The following is a 13,719-nucleotide window of genomic DNA, read 5'->3' on the forward strand; positions in this document are numbered from 1 at the left end:
GAAGTCATAAAAAAAAATGTATTCATCTAAGGCAGACGTCTGGAGGCTGTGGGGTACAAACTAAAAGATGAAGGGATATTAGAAGCAAAGGGGCCGTTGGACATGCCGATTTTGAAATAGAGATATATAGAGAATATGGACATAACCAATGATACTACTGAATATATATATCATATAACTATTATATTATATAACTAATATATTTCAACAGTAACATAAGATTTATAAGCTTAAATCAGTATATCAGACACATATAATGAAGTAGTACATGTAAATTATACAGTAAAGCATACTTTTTATTTTTTTATAGCTATGAAATTAATTAGGCGTTGTTCGTAAGAAAGTTAGGATTCCATAGGGACCAATATTTCATTGTCTTTCTGAGAGATATGAGTAAATATGGGCCGAGAATGTAGTAAAAAAAAATATTAGACAATTAAAAGTTTTTTCTGGGATTTTCATGTTGATCAGCGGCCAATCAGCAGTTTCAGAGTAGCTCTGGTGCCAGGAGGCAGCTCCAGAACTACACAACCCCGACCGCTGCGCAGTGAATAGAGCTGGCAACTGCAGCGCTTCTCCCATTCACTTCAATTGGGGCAGCGCTGCAGTAACCCGCTCTGTCCACTACACGACAGATGGAGCTGTGTAGTTCCGATACCGACTTCTGGCGCCAACACTACTGTAGTACAACTGATGCAGGGTGTCGGACCCCTGCCAATCAGATGCTGATGGCCTATCCTGAGGATCAGGCATCAATATTAAAATCCCCCCAAAAAAATAAAAACTTTCAACTTGGTCTTCTGCTTTATTCACACTGCCATATTATGGCCCTATGTGATTGCTGTATATTTAACACCAAAAACAAGACTGGATCTTGACATGAGAAAGCAGTATACCATTGTGATCTTGTTTTCTGTGCTAAATATACTTCCCTCATACAAAGCAATAGTATAACCATGAGAACAAAGGCTTAAAGGGAACCTGTCATCAACGTTATGCGGACCTCACTGAGGGCAGCATAAAGTAGTGACAGAAATGCTGATGTCAGCGATGTGTCACTCATGAGCTAAAAGTAAGTGGTTGCCAAGAACCAGCATCATAATCATTGCAGCATCTTCTGTTTTCCTTAACGTTTTGATTCTGGGAACCTTTAAAATCTATGGTAAGGCTATTATTAATTAGAACATATGCCATTGAATACCACATTTCTGCTGCAGGGAAAAATGTGTGGCCACCCAAAGTCTATCTTATTAACCAGCTAATGACATGGGGTTACAGAAGCAGTGCCCTCAATGATTAGGCCCCAGTCACGCTGCCATTCGGCACCTCCGTTGGGGCCTGTTGCTTGTTCCCTTATTTTTCGCTGTAAGAACAGAGCAGCATGCAGCGCCATTCTTGCTTGCAAAACAATGGAACCCACAAAGAAGTCAAATATAAATCAATGTGGACCATCAGGCAACAACTGGATCGGTCGTATGGATTTGGCTTGGTACAAATGTAAATGTGGCATTGGCGGAGTTGTATTTAGAAAGGACACGTTCTGTTGAAGGGGTATCTGATAAAGTGATGGTGTAGCACTAGGATTTGTCATCATTTTGTAATCCATGGGGATTCACCTCCAGCACCATCACAGATCCTGAGAATGAGGGGGATCGGATACATTTGAATGGAGCTGTGCGCCCACCCCCCTGTGAGAGAGGCTGGGTAGCGCAGCACACATCAAAAACACTGAAGGGGGCGCAGGGTGGTGGAGGTGCCCAGCAATATGCCATCACCTTATAACAAGGGAAAACCCCATTAAGATAAGGGGAAGCTTACTGACGTTGCTCATAAATGATATTACTGAAAATATAGTCTATTGCATACAATGGCGGAGTAAAAGGTCCACAGTCTTAAAGGGTTTCTGTCATCAGGAACAGGGTTATTACACTGGCTGATTTTAGACATGTGCTGACATAAGCTGAAACTAACAGTCTTTGTCCCTTCTTTCTTTGTGCCTCAGTTTTCATGCCATTTCATTTATTTCAGGGATGCCCAACCTGCGGCCCTCCATCTGTTGCCAAACTACAACTCCAAGCATGCCTGGGTAGCCTTCAGGTATTATGGCATGCTGGGAGTTGTAGTTTTGCAAAAGCCGGAGGGCCAATGAGCCTGTAGGAGCAATGGGGGTGTTGCCCCTACTCCTAGAGGCTCAGTTCTCCCTCCTCTGCCATGCCCTCAACATGTTGATTGACAGGGCCAGGCAGGATGATGTAAACACTGCCTGGCCCTGTCAATCACAATGTTGAGGGCGTGACAGAGGAGGGAGAACTGAGCCTCTAGGGCAGTGATGGTGAACCTTTTTAAGACCGAGTGCCCAAACTGAAACCCAAAACCCACTTATTTATCGTAAAGTGCCAACACGGCAATTTACCCTGAATACAACAGTCCAATATAGTAAATCTTCCATGTACTTTATCATTTAGCTATAATAGCCTGCCTACATTCAGTGCGCTGCCTGTGCCGTTCATAGTGCGCCCTGTGCCGTTCATAGTGCGCCCTGCGCTGATGAATGGCAGGAAAAGTCTAAGGCATATTGGTACGCCATAGACTTTTTCCAGGGTCTGGGTGCCCACAGAGAGGGCTCTGAGTGCCGCCTCTGGCACCCGTGCCATAGGTTCACCACCACTGCTCTAGGAGTAGGGGCAACACCCCCATTGCATAAAATAAACGTTAAGGCACATAGAAAGAAGGGACAAGACTGTTAGCTTCAGCTGACATAGCACATGTGGAAAGTCACTTTAATAATGATGGTCCTGATGACAGAAGCCCTTTAATCTGTAACGGCAGATTACTATCCATCACTTCATTGATTGCAAAGGTTTCTACTGGCAAAATCATTCTGACTGTTGGAAATTTTCTGCACCACATGTCACTTCAACTACCTATCGTAGCACTAGGCACAGCATATGTTACCTCTTCCAGACGTCTGCCAAGGTTCTGAAGAGACTCCGGTAGGAATTTCTCATTTTTCCACGGGTGAGGAGTGTAATGTTTCCAAAGCTGGCCGGTCAGATGTTCACAGGCCGCTGTCCACCGCTCACAAACGGTAATACCGGCTCTAAGGTTCTCCTTCACTGCAGGAAACGGGTCTGTCCATAGATTCATCTCACCTAGGTTCTTCTGGACACAGCGGCCTAGTGCATTTCCTAGAAAACACAGTGCAGAGGTCGTCTACATGCATACCGCAGATAACAAAATGTAAAAAATACATTAATGAAACAAAACACATTAGATAACTGTGGACAGGAAACCTCACTAATCTTAAGGGCCCTTTACACGCGCCGAGAATCCCAAAGATCTGGCTCTGTAATCGTGTAATAGAATATTTCTGCAGACCTAAAAAGTATTGGTTATTAGCAGCAGATCATGCTGCCGGCAAACAACGAGTCTGTATGGAGACAAGCAATTCCATTAGCAATCGCTCCTCCCCACACTGTGGAGGAGATTGATGCATGTAAGTGCAACGGTCTCCTCCGCTGACAAACAGGTGATTGGGGGGGAGGAACGCTTCCCTCCCATCAATCTGCTGACCTTTACAGTGTCCACCACTTGCTGAACATGTGTGATCTGTGAATTGAAAATTTTGGAGTAACACATTGTAAATACAAAGATTTGGGCCATGTTTATCAGCCTATCCGTATAACAGACCATCAATGGTATGTCTATTAGTGGAGGTTTGACTCCCCCTGCAGATCAGCTGCTTATAAAGGGGGTGCTGCAATCCAGCAAGTGCTGTGCCCCTTCACTGTTTTCCAGGCACAGTGCCATACATTTTACAGCGCCTTGTCCTAGTACTGAAGAGCAGTCCCATTCAAATAAATAGGGCACAGCTGCAGAGGGCTGCAATACCAGACATGGCCACTACCAGTTGTGCAGCGCTGTGATGGGTAAACAACGGAGGAGACATGGCGGTTGCTGGAGAAACAGAACCTCTTACTACAGGTGATATGTAGGAGGTTTTGAGAGTCACCAGAGCACCGCGCCCCCTTCAAACAGCTGACCTGCGAGTATGCCAAGAACTGAAGCCCCACCAACAAAGTTCTATGCATTTTCCAATTTAAACAAGGGAAAAATCACATTATACCTCTCCAAATCTCGGATTGCTCAGTAAGAGGTAGCGTGCATCATTTACATGTAATGTGTCAGAAGTCACTCACGCAACTGACACTTCTAGGGTCTAGTGTTACTACAAGAGCCACATAACAGGGTGCGATGCTAAATGGCAGCCAAGTAAAGATCCCATGTTTTCCAGGTATCAGAATTTGCCATTTGTGACCTGGGTGGCCCTAATTGTCAAGAGCACTTGTCAGTAGGATCGACCCCACTAAACCAGACCTATTAGTTCATAGGGTTGATCCAGATGACAAAAATTATACCTGTCTTGTGAAAATTGGTTCTGGTGTCCCCGAGAGGAAAAAAAAAAAAAAAGACTTTTATTCTTTACGCAAATGAAGACTGCAGTGCAGACTAAATTGACAACTGGGTTTTACCTCCACTCCCCAGTATTGGAAAGCTGAGGAGCTACAGCGCACTGAAGGGCAGGCCTGCCACTTGGTGCACCAAAGCCTTAATCTGCATACAGAATAAGATTCTTTTTTTTTCCCCTTGGTAACATCGCAACCCATTTTCACAAGACAGAATTAAATCAGCAGAATCAACCCTACCAAAAGTATGCCTGGCTTAATAGAGTTGATCCTGCTGACAGGTGGTCTGTCATGGTATAATATAATACTAGAAATGTACGGTATGTTCCTCCTACTCATCCTACCAGTGATCTCCAGCAAATGCTTCATGCGGCGCTCAGGGTAGGGCTCGTGCTCCGTCTGCCTCCACACGTCATCGACCGCTTCTCTGGTAGTTTCTACAAGTTCCACAACTTCAGCCAAAGGCAGAGCGTCCAGGCTGCTGTAATACTGTAAATGCACCATAAAGATACAGAAAACCATCATCAGACTACAGCGCAGTGTAATAAATGTCCTGCCAGTCACATATTCCAGATAACTTCTAATGGGATGCATCTGCATAGAAGTCACCCGCATTACGTCACGTGGAGGACACCTTGACATCAGATAGGAAGACCCCCTGAGATTTCCTCTTTGCAGGACATCTGGTAAGTAATCATGTTTGGCATTACAGGACAGTACAAAGTATTCTGAATGGAATCAAATTCAGGAACAAGATTCTAGAAGGAAATTCTGCTAAATGCTGTGCCACCCGACTGCACGAATACAATTAATACAGAGCCAGGTAAAAGTTGGGCTCCGGTTCACCCAATTTCAACAATCTAGGCTTGGGTTATTTGGCATTAAAGGGGTTTTTCCAGGCCTCCGATGCCAAAACCAGCACTCTGAATAGAGCTGCTTTAAAGGGGTTGTGTCACTTCAGCAAAGAGCATTCATCGTGTAGAGAAAGGTAATACAACACACTTACCCTTACTAATGTATTGTTATTGTCCATATTGCCTCCTTTGCTGGCTTCATTCATTTTTCCATCACATTATAGATTGCTCGTTTCACTGGTTACGACCACCTTGCAATCCATCAGTGGTGGTCGTTCTTGCACGCTAGAGTTTTACTATAGTGTCTCTAGGGGACGGAGCCGTGGGAGCGCACATAGGCTGGTGCTTTTTCCTATAGACCACCACTGATGGATTGCAGGGTGGTCGTAACCATGGAAACACACAGTGTATAATGATGGAAAAATGAATCCAGCCAGCAAAGGAAGCAATATGGACAATCACAATACATTAGTAAGTGCCTTGTATTAACTTTCTCTACACTATAAATGCCACTTGCTGAAGTGAGACAACTCTCTTAAGTGCAAGATCTGTGGCTTTCATATTAACATTTTTTAGAATGAATAGTTCAGTCCTCGGTCAAGGTGCTAACCGTTGTGTTAGCAGACAAGAAACATTGCTCGTGCAAAATAAGCCTTGGAGTGCAGAATGACAATATCAATGGACGGTTTCAGAGGCCCTGCAATGTTCAGGGTGCACCTAAAAAATTAAAACTTTGGAGGAGATTTATCAAACTGGTCTAAAGTAAAACTGGCTCATTTGCCCATAGCAGCCAATCAGATTCCACAGCTCCTTTAGAAAATGAATGGTGGAATCCGATTGGTTGCCATGGGAAACTAAGCCAGTTCTACTTTACACCAGTTTGATAAATCTCCCCCTTTATTTGAGGAACGGCCACACAGATGTGGACAGTACAGGGATGACATCCGTGTGCCGTCTGCATTATTTGTGGCCCCATGGAAATGAAACAGTCCACCTGGGAGCCACAAAAAATTCAGAAGGGACAGAGACTTAAAATACAGTTGTGCACATGAGACCTTATTCTGCGCCACACTCCTGCAGTTGTTTCCCTATAGCTCTGGAGATACATCATGTTTTTTTTGTTTTATAAGAAATGTCATGATCTTTTTTAAATCACTGACGTCAATGGAAGAAAAAAAACGGGGAAAAAAAATATAATAATCTCATGGACATTAATACCAACTAAGGACGATCAGTTTACATTAGCTGCAGAGCTAAAAAAAATAAATCATAAATGATAAACTACTCTGGCTAACACATGTGCTACCATGGGCCTGTGTGTCCCCCCCCTGATACAGGACTAGTGCGTTACTGGCTTTCCAACTTATTCAGCCCCCAGTGGTACGGGGTATACAGAAGAGTACACCGTCAGCTCACCTTTTCAATTGCTTGAAAGAAACTTAAGAAATGAGCTGCTCGCTCTCTGACATCAGGCTTACTCCGGCTCTCTGCGATATCCGTCCAGAACAGAAATTCATCAGAAGGAGTAAGAATTCCTGCAAAACAAGAGAAAGGATTTTTAATCATCTGTGCTGACGGCAACAGAACAGATCATTATTTAGAAAAAAAAATAAAAAATTTCCATCAGAGGTTCTGGAATTTTTAACAGCAAGAAAAGTGCAGTCTTCAAAACTTCATTCTTGCTGTAAAAAGTACCAGAAACAAGATGAACCCAGTATAAGGGAACAGGGAACCATTATTTGGGATTTATTTTAAACCAATGCTGTTTTTCGGTTATGGCTTCAAGATAAAAGGAAGCCGTGGTGCAAAAGTGAACAAAGCCTTACACATACATGTCGTACTAACTTATTGGGGGTCATTTACTAAAGAACGGTGTCTTAGATAAAACCCAGCTGGAGAAGATCTGGCCATTTTATTAAAGAGGTTGTCCTCAGGATAGGTCATCAATATCAGATCGTAGGGACTCCGACACCTGGTACCCTCGACAATCAGCTGTATGAGGAGACGGCGTCCACAGTGACATACAGCAGCGGACAGGAAGAGAGAAGGGAGACGGCACGTGCACATTGTGCGCGCTGTCTCCTTAAACAGCTCATGGGCGGGGGTGCCCGGTGTCGGACCCCCGCTGATCTGATATTGATGCCCGGACAACCACTTTAAGAGTTGCACACACTTAAAACATTTGTTGCGCCTTCTGTTGTCCAGGAGCTGGGGTAAATTTATGGTGCAATGAACATCGGTTTTCTTGCACACATGTTGCCAGGCCTGTGACCTGCCTCCTTCCTCTATGGTCCACCTATTTATTTATTTTTTTATTGCAACCTACCTTGCAATTCATCATCTCCTCCAGGCTTAGAGCTCCCCCTACTGGTGGCAGTCCTCCGCAGCACACTGCCCAGACCAGCCTCCAGATCACTAAGCAATGTTTGCAGTTTAGGGTCAAACTCCTTACTCCATTTCTCATCCTTAATAAATCAAAACATGGAAAGTAAGAAAAATCAGTTGTGATGATATAAGTAAAAGGCTTCATGACATAATAAAATATAAGAGGTGATACTCCCCTCACCGATCCCCCACCTGTTTCGTTCCAATGGGTACACATCTCCGCTGGTCTTTGTTTCCTGGTCCATCTCAGCATGCAGAAAATACCAACTCAGCCAATCGCTGACTGCAGCGGTGATCCGCCTTAGGCTACTTTCACATTAGCATTTTTTTGTGGATCCGTCATGGATCGGAAGAACGCTTCCGTTACAATAATACAACTGCATGCATCCGTCATGAACGGATTGTATTATGTCTTCTATAGCCATGACTGATCCGTCATGAACACCATTAAAAGTCAATGGGAGACGGATCCGTTTTCCATTGTGTCAGAGAAAACTGATCCGTCCCCATTGACTTACATTGTGTGTCAGGACGGATCCGTTTGGCTCCGCTTCGTCAGGCGGACAGCAAAACGCTGCAGGCAGCCTCCAGAGCGGAATGGCGACTGAACGGAGGCAAACTGATGTATTCTGAGCGAGTCCTTTTCCATTCAGAATGCATTAGGGCAAAACTGATCCATTTTGGACCCCTTCTGAGAGCTCATGACTAGTGATGGACGAACATCGGCCGGGACGGTTCGCGAACGCTATCAAATGTTCGCGAACCGCAAGTTCCCGGCGGGCCCCATTTACTTTAATGGCAGACGAACCTGAAAAACCTTCAACTCATATTTGCAGCCACCAAATAAATACTAGAAGTGCACAAATAGTCCCACAACATGGACGGTGACATACTAGAGGGGGATCAATGACAAAAAATTCCAACAAAAGATATGTATCTTAATCGGGGGACATTCCCTTAAAGGGAAATTCTCTGAAATGTGCCCTGTTGCGCTACCTAAATGCCTTATATAGAAAGTATATTATTGGTATATAACACCCCGCTTCAATAATTTTTTTGAGAGGGGGACGACTGGTATATCACACCAGTAGAAATTATTTGTTCCATTAACGCTTGTCCCTCTATATACCTGCAGTATCGCAGCAGAACCGCACACAACTGCCGCACAATACAAATGCACTATAATATACTGTCTAACATAGAAAGTATATTATAACATTGTACAAGGAAGGCAATCCAATAGAATATACATGAAGATAAAACGTAACCTTTAATAATGTTACTATTAAAAGATATCCCTCAAAATGAAAAAAATTTAAATTAAAGTTAAGCAAAAAGCATAGATGTGGTAGGTAATAACAAGTGCTCGGCGGCACCAAATCAGAAACCATATGTCCGACCACAATCCGGGGGGTTCCAGTGCACATCCATGAAACCAGGAGGGAAAGCAAAAAACATCCATCCCTGGGCTAGATGATGATGTGGTATTGAAGGACAGGGTGGGCAGAGAACTGTCCCTGATATTGCCCTACAGGGGGTGCTATTCTGGCCCTGATAGCCTAACCACAGACCACCCGCCCTGATAAGAGCGACCCCGTCCAGAACCTTACCCTATATAAAAATGGCCCTAGTAAGCCCCTAGCCCCTAGGCCCCTAGGCCCCTGACTTCCAGGTGATCACTATATAGATCTATGTGTTTTTGACTCATTATAAAAGTATATTATAAGTATATCGCACCCCTCAGTATGTCACACCTATAGATAGCACACCTATACTAGTGCTTAATAGGACTTTTGTGGCCCTATTAGCTAGCGTTTGGTGTCCCTAACAGCCTGTCCCTGCTCCACACAGCAACCTCTCCCTACACTGGCAAAACACTGAAAGTAAAATGGCGCCAAGATCGGGTCTATTTATAAGGTAGGGGGTATGTCCATGTGCTGAAACATCTCAATTGGCTGTCCTGTACCGCCTGATGGATGTGTCATGGGTCAAAGTTCTTCACAATGTAAGAGAATATGGCGGGTGCGAATATCGCCATATGTTCGCCCGTTCGGCGAACAGCGAACGAGCAACGTTCGCCACGAAACAACCGCCGGGCGAACCGCAAGGCCATCTCTACCCATGACGGATCTCACAAACTGAAAGCCAAAATGCTAGTGTGAAAGTAGCCTAAGCCAGTGACTAAGTGAGCAGGGATTTCCTTAGTGTCAGGAAGGACCAGAAAGCAGAGACTATCCAAAAACAAATACATTTCAGCCGGACATTCCGCTGGGAGTGCATGGTGATGTCATCACACTGGGAGCACAGGTCCTTCTGCATCAAGTGTGGATCCACTGCGTGAGAGTGGATGAGGGGAGTAAGTTTTATTTTTATTTTTTTTAACTAATGGGGGCATTATTAGTACTGGGAGCCACAAATGGGGGCATTCTTTATACTGGGGGGGCACTATGGGGGCCATTATACATACTAGGGTGGCACTACGGGGGCATTTGGTATACTGTGAGGGCATTGCAGGGGTTGTGTTAAAAAAAAAAAAAAACTGACGGCCAGAAAATAGATGCACAAATGACAGTGTGTCCGTTTTTGAATGGCCGTCTCATTGTTGTATGAATGTAGTCTAAGGGCTCATGCACACAAACTTCTGTTTTGGTCCTTATCTAAACCTCATTCTTTGCAGGTCGGATGTGGACATTCACTTCAATGGGGCAGCAAAAGATGTGGACAGCGCACCCGCGCTTTATCCGCATCCGTAGGTCGGTTCCGCGGCCCCGAAAAAAAAAAAAAAAAAAAAAAGGAACATGTTCTATTCTTGTTCATTTTACGGACAAGGATAGGACAGTTCTACGGACGTTCCGTTCTGCAAAATACAAATATCACATGGCCAGTATCCGTGTTTTGTGTATGAGCCCTAAGTGTCTTGTTGTGAGCAAGCTGTGTGATCCGAGTGTCGTTTACACCCTAGTACCACGTGTGGGTTATGATCTATTCATATTGTAATGAAACTACTGTGTTTGGATGGTCTCGTGTTTAAAAAGCTTTCTCACTATGGACATTGATCACCTATCTTGTAGCTAGGTGATAAATGTCCAATTACAGGGGGATCCCACTGATCACAAGAACAAGGGTCCCGAGCCACCGGTTCCTCCTCACCGCACTTCCGCAGTGGGGGAGGAGTCTGAATGGAGAGATCACATCTGCAGCCTGCCACTCCATTCGTTGTCTACGAGACTGAAGAAAACCACACTGGAGTCGGCTGTCTCCGTCAGTGGTTGTCATGGCCCGCCTGGAAACCTGTATAAAGAATGACCGTTATCTCTGTGCCCGCATGGGTGTTTATTCTGTATACAGGTTCCTGGTCAGATCATGCCCAGGCAGACTGCAGGAAAGGGCTGTGACAATATACTTCTGGACCCCCCAACTGCTGAGACCATGTAGGTTATTTAGGGGTTGGAGTGTCACCATCGCACAATACGGATAACAAACCTGACGGCTACTTACCTTCAATAACAATGGAGCAAATATCTGCCTGACCGCCTGGTACAGTGTATTGATAGGAGAGTCTAACATGGAGGAAACCAGGACATTCTCATGAAGGTTCTCCTCGGTGATGACTTCTGGCCGGATTTTAAAGAACACAAGAACTTTCTCCTTGGTATCACTGGGTTCAACCTACAAGGACAGAAGCAGAAACACATCATTATATAGTCCTTAATAGGCCTGTTACCTGTAAACATACGGGGTGCTGTATTACAGGGTCTACTGTCCCGAAGACAGGGCCAGGTATGTTCACACAGATCCCCTGTAATGAAATAGGCGTTAAATCTGCACCCCATTGTCCATCATGGAAATCCGCATTGCTATGACAGGTTACCTACACTGAGCGAGGCTTATCCGTGTGCGGACCCCCAGCAGTTCTTACTGAAGACCAGCAGCTAATATCTGCCGTGTGAACTTAGCCTGACTGTCCTTCAGGAGTCCCACACTTGAAGCTACGTCACCCAGCTTTTCTAAGGGCAGATTTAAGTCACTGCTAAATAGGACAACTTGTCAGAAGAATCAAACTTAGACTTGATTCAATAAAAATGCGCGGAACAAAAGACGTAACGTCTCGTCACAACCTTTAGACGGGACGTGAACTGCAGAAGCAAAACAATGCAGATCTACATCTGCAGCAGGTTTCACCCTTTGTGTTAAAATCTGTATGAATCATAGTAGATCCTCTATATCCAGATAAGAAGAGCGGTAGATCCCCTATATCCAGATAAGAAGAGCGGTAGATCCCCTATATCCAGATAAGAAGAGCGGTAGATCCCCTATATCCAGATAAGAAGAGCGGTAGATCCCCTATATCCAGATAAGAAGAGCGGTAGATCCCCTATATCCAGATAAGAAGAGCGGTAGATCCCCTATATCCAGATAAGAAGAGCGGTAGATCCCCTATATCCAGATAAGAAGAGCGGTAGATCCCTCACATCTACATGAGAACAGTGGACAGTCCTCAATCTCCAAGGCAGAACAGAGCAGGATCCCCCATATCTGAGGGAGAACATCAATAGGACCCCCTCATCTCTGTGACGGAACAGTGAAGCCCACTTCTCAGGGGCATCCCTCAATCTATGGGGCAGAGACAAAGATCCCCCCGATCTATAAGGAACAACAGGACAGGATCCCTCATTAATGGGGGGGGGGGGGAGGCAGGACACGGGGTCCCCCCCCCATCTAGGAGGCAGGACACGGGGTCCCCCCCGTCTAGGAGGCAGGACACGGGGTCCCCCCCGTCTAGGAGGCAGGACACGGGGTCCCCCCCGGCTAGGAGGCAGGACACGGGGTCCCCCCCATCTAGGAGGCAGGACACGGGGTCCCCCCCCCGTCTAGGAGGCAGGACACAAGATCCCCCCCATCTAGGAGGAAGGACACAAGATCCCCCCCATCTAGGAGGAAGGACACAAGGTCCCCCCCATCTAGGAGGCAGGACACAGGGTCCCCCCGTCTAGGAGGCAGGACACAGGGTCCCCCCGTCTAGGAGGCAGGACACAGGGTCCCCCCGTCTAGGAGGCAGGACACAGGGTCCCCCCATCTAGGAGGCAGGACACAGGGTCCCCCCATCTAGGAGGCAGGACACAGGGTCCCCCCGTCTAGGAGGCAGGACACAGGGTCCCCCCGTCTAGGAGGCAGGACACAGGGTCCCCCCGTCTAGGAGGCAGGACACAGGGTCCCCCCATCTAGGAGGCAGGACACAGGGTCCCCCCATCTAGGAGGCAGGACACAGGGTCCCCCCGTCTAGGAGGCAGGACACAGGGTCCCCCCGTCTAGGAGGCAGGACACAGGGTCCCCCGTCTCATCAGGAGACCAGCAGACTGGGGTGAACCATTGCTGGGCTCCTCCCAGGGCCCCCACACCCCCGGTGTCAGCGGGTACCTTAGTGGTGAGCAGCACTCGGGCCCCGGCTCTCCTCGCTGACAGGACGAACTCATTGCCGTCATCCAGAAAGCGGTCGAGCTCGGCGCAGTCTTTGAGCGGCTCTGCAGCCGGCAGCCCGAAGTAGTTGTGCACCGTACTGAGGAGGAACTCCTTCCTCCGGTCTCCTCCAGCAGCCGACGGCATCTTCCCGGCTCCACACCCGGGCGCCCTGACACTTCTAGCTAGCCACAGGAGGTTGTTGAAGAGCCGCTACCATAGCAACGCGGGATCAGCGGCAACTGCCTCCCCCAATATGGCGGCGACGTAAAGACGCGCGGGTGCACAGGCAGGGCGCGTGCGCAGTGTGAGCGCGGAGGAGGCGCGCGCACAGCAAAGGGGAAAGAAAACCGTGAGGAGCTGCAGGGCTTTATATTACCAGTGCTCCCTGTTCAGACTAAAATAACAGAAATCTTTGCGCTATCTTTATATCTGCATCTGGAAATGCGGGGTGGTGATTGATATGGCCGCCATCACAGCTGGCAGGTTCTCACTTAGCTTGTCAGGACTGCTGACAGATGCCCTTTAACCCTTAGGATACTGGAGGTTTTTGCGTT

At 46.5% G+C, this 13,719-nt stretch overlaps 1 protein-coding gene across 3 annotated transcripts in view; it reads right to left on the bottom strand.

The window, feature by feature from the left end:
- The window catches only part of DYNC2H1 (dynein cytoplasmic 2 heavy chain 1), a 433,565-nt gene extending 420,173 nt beyond the window's left edge, over window positions 1-13,392 (bottom strand). For 2 of the 3 annotated variants that reach the window (XM_040426277.1, XM_040426279.1), the window contains exons 1-6: window positions 13,124-13,392; window positions 11,204-11,374; window positions 7,647-7,785; window positions 6,737-6,855; window positions 4,811-4,955; window positions 2,956-3,188 (exon numbers count right to left, since the gene is read on the bottom strand). In XM_040426277.1, coding sequence (XP_040282211.1) covers window positions 2,956-3,188; window positions 4,811-4,955; window positions 6,737-6,855; window positions 7,647-7,785; window positions 11,204-11,374; window positions 13,124-13,309 — 993 coding nt within the window. In that variant the 5' untranslated portion in view covers window positions 13,310-13,392. The remainder of the gene's footprint in view (window positions 1-2,955; window positions 3,189-4,810; window positions 4,956-6,736; window positions 6,856-7,646; window positions 7,786-11,203; window positions 11,375-13,123) is intronic. The other variant, XM_040426278.1, reaches the window with a different exon arrangement.
- Between the last annotated feature and the right edge of the window lie 327 nt (window positions 13,393-13,719).

This window comes from Bufo bufo, chromosome 3 (assembly GCF_905171765.1).
Source record: "Bufo bufo chromosome 3, aBufBuf1.1, whole genome shotgun sequence".
Classification (NCBI taxonomy): domain Eukaryota; kingdom Metazoa; phylum Chordata; class Amphibia; order Anura; family Bufonidae; genus Bufo; species Bufo bufo.